Genomic DNA, 9574 nt, shown 5'->3' on the forward strand with positions numbered 1-9574 from the left:
ACTAGAACGGCAAAGCCGCCATGGCTCGCTGTCCAAGGCAGGAAGGGAGGCTGAAGGTAGGGTTGAGGATGGGCATGATGGAAGGGGATCAGGATTCTTGTTGATGTGCCTAGGTGTAGGGGTCAGTTTTTAAATGTCAACATAAAAAGTCAACAGATTACCTAATAAATACATGTGTATATAGGTTAGCCGTCACTGTATTATGGGGGAGTTTTCCATTGTTAGGGTAATTAGGACCCAGTTGTGGATTTTTGCAGCCCCAACAGTGTCTTCTGCTCCCCATACTTGTATTACCATGGGAAAACTTTTGTGTAGTCGCCACAAATGCAGAACAAGAATGGGTATACATGTACATGTAGACACAGCACCATCACCACCTCCCCCAAACCTTACCCCATCCAAAACCTTACCCCATCCCCAACCCGCCTCCTCCCCCACCCAACCCCCTACCCACACCCATTCCATCCTCCCCTAATCATCCCCACCCTATCACCTACACATCCAAACCCCACCCAAACTCCAATCCCCATCTCCTTCCCCCTCCCCTGACCCGTACCCTCCCCTACCCCAACCCCCTACACCCACCACCTACCCTATCTTCCCCTATCTGTCCTTACCCACCCCTACACATCCCCACCCTAACCCTTACTCGAATTCCAATATCCCGCCCACCCCATTCCCCCACCCATACATCCCCACCTGACCCCATGCAACCCCTACTCTGATCCCTATATACTGCCCCCTCCCCTTATCCAACCCCTACAACAACCCATCCCTACACATCCCCAACCCAACCCCTACTCCGATCCTATATCCCGCCCCCTGCCCCACCCCTCCTAACCCAACCCCTACATCCATGCCCATCCTCTCCCTACCTGTCTCCCCCTACCTGTTCCCACCCCACCCCTACAAATCCCCACCCCACCCAAACCCAGTATTCCAACCCCTCTCCCCACCCCACCCACCCGCCCCGCCCCACCCTTCCTAGCTCCCCTACTCATCCTACTCACACAAACCCTAACTCCAACCCTATCCCCCACCCCACCCCACCCCACCCTCCCCTACCCCATCCCTACTCCAACCCCATAAACTAAAAGATCAAACCGGAAGCTCATGCACATCCCCAAAATGCATAGTGTACATGTACATGTTATACCGGTATACACACATGTACATGTTATACCAGTATACATGTACATGTAACAATTAAAAACTTTAACATTTCCTTGAATTAAAGTTCCTCAATAAAATCATAAAATTTACTGCAATGATATGAACCTAACTGAAGTTATAGGCCTAGAGATGATACCTGACAACTGCATTTAATTTTTTTCCCAAAGTTATAGACTAGAACTTTTTTAGTATGTGATCACATCGTGCCATATTATGAGCATAAATTCGTCGGGTGCCTGGAAGAAGGTCGTAATTGGGCGAAGTTGGTCAAAAGATCAACTTCGGGTTTTTCGGGTAATCGATAAAGCTTGGAAATATCTTTCATTTGACATACATATTGTCTCAAGGGGCAACGTCATTCTGATGTAATCAACAGTAAACAAACGACGGAAGGAGGTTTTTCATTATTTGTGCCCAGCAAAAGGTCGTAAGCGTGTAATTATAATGTAACAAAAAAGTTTGAAGTGCGCTAACGTCCCACCTAGATGGGTACACAAAGCCAGGTTTGTTCCCAGCAAAAGGGCATTAGGATTTAACAAGCCCCTTAAGTGCACGTTTAATGCAGGGAGAGTTCACGTTTTAGGCAGATGGAGTTCCCGGTAACAGGTAGTTAGCAGAACAATTTAAATAACTTCAAAATTAAGTAATATTTTGAAATATAAATGCACAATATGATTTTAATTATTAACGACTTTAATGGGCCCAAATTTCAGCCTGATGTGATTTTTCATTTAGAAATGAAAGCACAAAACCTTTCAACTCGATTATCTCCAAAAGTGCGTTTTGTAGGCCTGGGCTGCTTACATCATTTTCCTTGGCACACAACGACTTCAAGATGGCAGCACCCCATGCAGGGGGTCATAGCCAGGTCAACTTATTCCACTTCTCCAGATCACCACCTCCAGCTTGGGGTGGGGGAGACTCAAACGAGACCGGATTCAAAGGCGGGGACCAATCGAGCGAGGTCTTGTAGACTGGATTGAACAAGTTGATGGTGGACTTTGCTGTGGCCCCGCCCACTGCCCCGCCCACAGCAACAAAACAATTGTAATCACTGGCGTCGATGGTGGACTCTACTGTGGCCCCTCCCACTGCCACGCCCACAGCAACGAGACACTTGTCATCACTGCTAAATATGATGGACTCTGCTGTGGCCCCATCCACTGCCCCGCCCACAGCAGCATAACATTTGTCATCACTGGCATTGATGGTTGACTGTGCTGTGGCCCCGCCCAATGCCCCGCCCACAGCAACAAAACAATTGTAATCACTGGCGTCGATGGTGGACTCTACTGTGGCCCCTCCCACTGCCCCGCCCACAGCAACGAGACACTTGTCATCACTGCTAAATATGATGGACTCTGCTGTGGCCCCATCCACTGCCCCGCCCACAGCAGCATAACATTTGGCATCACTGGCATTGATGGTTGACTGTGCCGTGGCCCCGCCCACAGCAGCGTAACAACTGTCATCACTGGCGTTGCCGGGTCGATCATCCTGGAAGCACCAGTTTGGGGGCGGGGAGGGAGGATAGTCATCTGGTAGGAGGACTGGCTCCTCGTCCTCTTACCCTTGACCTTTCTGTTGACCAGAGTGATGAGGATGATGACAATAATGAGGAAGACTAAGCAGCGATAACGGCAATCACTGCAATCATCAGTCCATTTGCCAGGCCTAAAATAATAACATGTTATATGTTATAAATTATATTTTTAGCTTTGCACTTTTTGTTGAAAATGCGTAGCGGAACTTTTCATGGTCGTCAGAGCTACCAGATCCAGAATTCCAACATTGTATTGCTGCATTGCTAAGGAAGTGTCCAATTCTTTTTTCTTTTTGTAAATAATGTTGCACGGATTCCAAACGACCCAGGAATTAGTGCTGCATTCCCCACATAAGTTCATGCATGTCAGTGAAATATCACATCCATGGGAATGTCACATGTGCACCCAGATGCATAAATGTCAGGTGAATATGAATATTCATATCCTCCTGATTCATAGCCAATCAGAGTGCTTCATCCAATTTTGTTAGCTTGTCATGCCGTATGTACAATGGGGTTGCAGATTATTCAAGTTGGTAATTGGAATCAACGTACACACATAGGAGGTCAAGGATGCAGGAATCGTTCCTGCGTGTTATTATACCACGCACTTCACATAACCCAAGGACGTTATGAGGTAGTCAACACCGCTGGTACAGTACGGTATGCCATGGTGCAGGCGGACCAAACCCGGCCAATTACCGACTTGATTCAAGTCTAGGCTATGAGATTGGCCCATTACCTGAGCGAGTTCTGTACAATGTAGCTGCATGATTGGTTACTTCTGATCATCAATGCTGGAAAGCTCCAAGGCAAAACACATGTGTTGCATCCTGGCCATGGCTTCCTGAAAGGTTCGAAAAGAAAACCATAGGCCTACATAAGCTCAACATCTGCAATCAAAACGCCATACAACACAGACAACTTGTGGCATTTCTTGAAAGAGACTTGCAACTCTAGCGGGATGTGGATTCTACCGTTTAGCTGGAGCAACTGATACAGATACAGATACAGATGCAATGAAATTTGTTTATGAACATTTGTGATGAAATTTGTTTATAAACACATTTTGTGCAACATACTCTTCTTAAATGTATGAATATCTATTTGGCTTGTTATATGCATGGGTCATCCTTGACCCATTTTTGTATTATTTGAAGAATCGGTGAACGGGTGTGTGCAAACAATGACATGATGCACACGCACAGGGGGTTGCTAGCTACTATTTATCGGTTCAGTGTGTGACATCGCGTAGCTGCAATCCGTTGAATGAGAGCTTATCCAGATGCTGATTTTAGGCGCATTTCAAAACATGACTCTGCAACTTTTGAACTGAAATCAAGATCCTAGTATATTGTTTTTTGGAATGTACGGCAATTACTAAGCTTAAATGTTTTCAGGTTAGTTATTAAGCATCTGTCTTCAGATTTTGAGCGCATTTGAAGCTTCAAGCAAAAAAAATGCCTGAATGACAGGACCTCTCTTACCCTTATGACTTTACACCAACCCCTTTTGAGTACATACAGATTTCAAATAGACTGACATCACATATTGATGTTGTGTTACCTGTTAATCAGTCTGTGATGTGTAGAGGTGGGCGTGGCTCTCCCCAATCTCAGCATTCATCTCAGCAATGGACCAATCAGCCTATGGAAGGCACAAACATGAATGAATATTCAAAATTAGCGCTGAATGAACTGAACTGGATGCAATAGAAGAGTAAGCTTTAGAAATACGAGTTTTTGGAAATTTTGTAACAAAGCACTGCTGAAGCTGAAAAAACTGAAAGAAATAACAAGTTTATAGTGAATGGTGAATGGTGAATGTAATTTAAATTAAGTATGCAATCGTAGTATTGTTACATGCTATATACAGCCTGTCTAAAAAAAAAAATGGTACAATCGAAAGTGATTTTTTTTTTCAATATTAAATCTCAACATAAGTAAGTCGTTTTGAGCATCACATTAAAGAAAAAAGACCAGGCTTTCCAATACTTTTTGTTTTATTTCATTTGCTTTTGTCAATCCAGAGATAACTCCAGTTTACTGCAGAACACAAAAATCGAGCTTGTGCCACTTTCTGGTTGCAATCTTTTGTGAGTTTCAAGACAGCATGGCACAGTACTCGAAACAACTCTGCCCATGCATAAAAGTGGTGCAAAATCGATTTTTGTGTATCGCACTAAATTGATTATATCTATGAATTGACAAAAGCAAATAAGATCAAACAAACACTATTGGAAAGCCCAGTCTTTTTTCTTTAATATTATGCCAAGTAAGAATGACTTATTTTGAAATTTCATATTTAACCATTTTTTTCCCCGATTGTACCTTTTTTTGAGACAGGCTGTATGCATGTACATTGTAAAACACCAAAAGTAACTAAAATGTAGATAAAAATAAAGAAAAGTGAAAAAAAAAAACACAACAAAACAAAACTAGATTCCAAACCTAATTACTGTCGGTTCATTATACACCTTTTTTTATTTGTTTATTTTTGTCTACACAACAGACTGGAGTATCATGACTGGCAACAAATCAAAGGATATTAAAACAGGTGTCATCTGCAATAAGAGTCAGCTCAGAATAACTGCATCAGGTAATTGACCCTGTGGCTTCTTTGTGTTTACCTTTCTGATAAACGTGTCCATAATCTTGCTAATTACAAGCTCTGGACTCTTGGATCCATTAGATATAAAACACAGTAAGCATGCTGCATTTGATTTCACTATGAGCACGTACCAATTTAAGCTCTATATCAGTGGAATCCGGGGACTGCAAATATTACCAGCCCAGGACCTTTGTATCCATTTGATATTAAACACTGCATTTGATTTTACTGTGAGCACGTACCAAAGTGCTACGTTATCGGAATTGGGGTACTGGTACTGCAAATATTACCAGCCCAGGACCTTTGGATCCATTTGATATAAAACACTGCATTTGATTTTACTATGAGCACGTACCAAAGTGCTACAGAAGTGGAATCTGGGGACTGCAAATGACTCAAAATCATGTGACATGGTGTTGATACAGAGGGGCGTATACATAGAACGCCATCTTTGTTCATTTCAACCATTGCCGTAAGTGACATCAGAATGGGCAGATAGCAATAACTCATTTCATATGTACCTGAAGGTAAGATTTTTATTTAATGGTTCTACCTGTAAGTCTTTCTATACATCTGATATGAATCAACAGCATCACATTATCTCATATGAAGTACATGTATGTAATAACTCAGTATTTGCCAATTACAAGTGTATGTGAATTTACTGAAAATTCAGGTGGATCTGTCAAACCTGTTAGAATACAGACATGTGAAATACAAGAATCTCCTTCTATTCACGACAGAAATAAGTGACATGCATTGTTTGTACTTACCTGTAGTTTTACAAACAAGTGTTGGACCTTTAAGAAGAGTCAGCACAGACGTAGCTTAGTGAATCACAAAATAATAATAGAACAACAAAAAATACAACCGATGTGAAGGTACATGTTTCTTTTTACGAAATTTCTTAAAGGAAAGTGGACTTTAAATCTACGATTCGCAACATGAGCCAGTTACAGTACTTGAAATATATTTTTTTTCGGTGCAGACAATATTTGGTTGCAGACTCCTGCCCACCTGGACTCAAACCACCCAGCTGACCCAGGCAAGCTCAGAGGTTGAGTGATAAGACATTTGCACTAAACAGGAGGTACTTGGTTCGAGCCCCACCTGAGTATTAAACAGTAAGACTGACCAGATTTCGTATACAAGTGCCCTTTGCACATCATCGTTTACCCCCCCCCCCCCATATTTGTAAAGAGGGCCCTTTGGTTTTAAACAAGGCCCTTTTTTTAATCAGTGCCTTTTTGGTTACCAGCGGCCATTTACGAGTGCCCTTTTTAAAAAATTTCGCGCGACCGTCGGCATTTGTTTGTCATTGAAAACTTTATTACTGAGACCTACTTTTTTTTGACTTGTTATGAACTTTATTACAACTTACTTGACACATAGAAAATATCCTGTAACAGCTGAAAATAATTCTGTAATATTGCATTTTTCAGAACAAAATGTGCTCTTATATAAAGAAGGCAACCCTATTACACATTTGCTGTAACTAATTGTTATTTTCTTTTTGAAAAAAAAATAACATCAGGTTTGAATCAAGCATATAGTATGTGAATAAACCTTCAATTTTATGAACATTCTACTTAACACAAAGTTTTCAACTATAGGCTACATCTAACTTATTTCAGCCAAATTATCATTTGAAGTTGAAATATGGGTTATTCCAAAACCTTTTACTTAATGTGCTTCATTTTCAGGTTAAAGGTCCATCCTATCACACCAAGCCCAACAGTGAAGATGGCATCTAATGTTACAGCCCAATCAGTATTGGAGAAGATTAGTGTGGATCATCTGGAATGCTCCATCTGCACCAACCGTTTCAGGCAGCCCAAACTGCTGGACTGTTTGCACACTTTTTGCCTGCAATGCCTCCAAGAGCTCAGACAGAGCCAAGATCCTAGTGGTACAAAGCTGACATGTCCTCTGTGCAGACGTGACACCATGTTGAAAGGGTCTGAGGTTGCTGATCTCCCTAATAACTTTGCATTCAGTGCCCTGGTGGAGGAAGTTACAATGCAGGAAAAGCTACTGGGAGGTCAAGGGTCAGAGATCAAATGCCAAGCCTGTGATGAGGAGAATCAGGCTGTGTCAAGATGCATGGACTGTGATCATTTCCTGTGTCAAGAATGTCAAAAGGCTCATGAACGTCTAACCCTAATGAAATCTCATGAAATCTATACACTGGCTCAACTCCGATCAGGAGAGATTGTCTACAAGAGTAAGCTAAGAGAAGAAGTTCCCAAATGTGGCAAGCATCCAGATCAGAATCTCAATGTTTACTGCGACACATGTGAGCAAGTCATATGTCTCATGTGTACTGTTCTAGATCATGAAAAACCCAAACACTCTTGTATTGGCTTATCTGAGGCTTTTGAGAAATGTAAGAAAAAGGTAGAAGAACTTGTTGCAAAAGTTGCTCAAAGCAAAACAGAACTGAACACCACCATAGAGAAGACTTGCATATCTCGCAAGAAACTCGACATCATGTTTTCAAACACCAAAAAGAACATCTCAGAAAAGGCTGACCAAGAGGTTACCAAAATCCGACAGGAGGAGCAGAAACTGTTAAAAGAGACTGACAGGATTTATCAAGAGAGAGTCACAACATTTGAAGCTGCTCAAGCTACCAACAGGAAAGAGGTGACACAGACAGAGCACAAGCTGGAGGAGGTCAAACAACTCATGAATCAAGCAAGTTGCTATGAGATTCTTGAACTTCAGCAGAAGCTCTTGCATAACCTCAGTGAATTGACAGGGAAACGGCCACAGCAAGTTCCTGACAAGTTGACCTTCATGGATTTTGAAGAAGGTAAGAGGTCGCTTGGGAGACTCATTCTGGAGGAAGATCCAAAGGCTGCAGCAAAGCAATCACCAAGACCTGCAAGATCATGTGTGAAGGAGAAATGGGAACTGAAGACTGAATTCAAGAACTTTGAATTAGGAAAAACAAAGATACGACATGTGTCAGCACTCTCTGACAATAACATAGTATTAAACAATTGGACTAAAACACTATTTACAGTATCACTGACCAATAGTCAACATATACCATCTCCTATCCCACAAAGGCTACAAATCAATGGCCTCACTGATGCAATGTGTATTGCAGTGACCGAGGATGACAAGCTACTTGCTCTAGATATTCCAGTAGTCAAGGTCTTCAACAAGCAACATCAGCTCCTCCATCAGTTCACACCAGGTAGAGGGTCAGACAGCCAACCAACATGCCTTGCAGTGGATGACAGCAATCTGATAGCAGTGGGTTATAAAGACAAGAAGGAGATATCTCTACACAACCCAGATGGATCCCTCATCAGGAGACTGCCTGCTCCAATGATTGAAAGTTATCTGACAATGTACAATCACCGGCTTATTTACACAAACCTGCCTAAGAAAAGGTTGGTATGTGTAGACTACTATGGTGCCAGTGTATTCTCAGTAGACATGACCAGCAACATGCAGGGGGGTTGCTTGCCTACTGGTGTGTGCTGTGACAGTGATGGCAGCATCTATGTTGCTGAGTTCGGACTTCCCACAGGTGATATTCTGCATTACAGTCCTGATGGCAAGTACATTGGATGGGTGATCAAGGGATGTGGTTATCCACGTGGCATCACATTCACATCAGGTGGTGATCTGGTAGTGGCTGCAGGAAAGTCTGTAAAGGTCTATCACCGAGTGTAAGGACAGAGTAATTAATCTAAGGCTATCCAGTGTATCCACCAACCACTTCCATCAGACATTGAACATTGTTATCACTGACAAAAAACTTGAAAGTTCATTCCCTCAAAAAAACATTCTACAATACTGTATATTTGGTTTACTGCTAAGGTCTTTGGTCTCTGTATGTGTTGACTCTAATACCTCAACCACTTCCCCTTTGGAGAACCTTGGACTTCAACACCCAGCCTCCTTCCTGTAAAATCTTAGATCTGGTGGCCCAATAATGAGAGCAAAAGGAATGACCCTTCACATTGTTTGCAAATAGGGCAGAGTGCACATTTTAAAAATATTACAAAGGAGAGGAAAGTATTACCACAAGAGGGCAATTCAATTTTCTCGGATTCATTTCAGCAAATGCAAATTCAATGCATGATGTGCTTTCCAAGTATAAGATATAACCCTGCTCCTGTATGAAATGTAAACATTTCGTTAAATTGTTTTATTGGATTTTTCAATTATTGGGAAATTGTTGGGATTAAATGAATGCAACTTATTTTTGAATGAGAAAAACTTTGCACC

The 9574-nt window shown here is 42.0% G+C and overlaps 1 protein-coding gene across 1 annotated transcript; it reads left to right on the forward strand.

Moving 5' to 3' along the window:
* Window positions 1–7069: 7069 nt before the first annotated feature.
* On the forward strand, window positions 7070–9157 carry LOC119726163 (E3 ubiquitin-protein ligase TRIM56-like). The gene has a single exon (XM_038197778.1). It carries the CDS (start codon window positions 7070–7072, stop codon window positions 9014–9016), a length of 1947 nt encoding a protein of 648 aa, XP_038053706.1. The 3' UTR covers window positions 9017–9157.
* Window positions 9158–9574: the final 417 nt, after the last annotated feature.

The sequence above is a fragment of the Patiria miniata genome, unplaced genomic scaffold (assembly GCF_015706575.1).
Source record: "Patiria miniata isolate m_02_andy unplaced genomic scaffold, ASM1570657v1 HiC_scaffold_2, whole genome shotgun sequence".
In the NCBI taxonomy this organism is placed as follows: Eukaryota; Metazoa; Echinodermata; class Asteroidea; order Valvatida; family Asterinidae; genus Patiria; species Patiria miniata.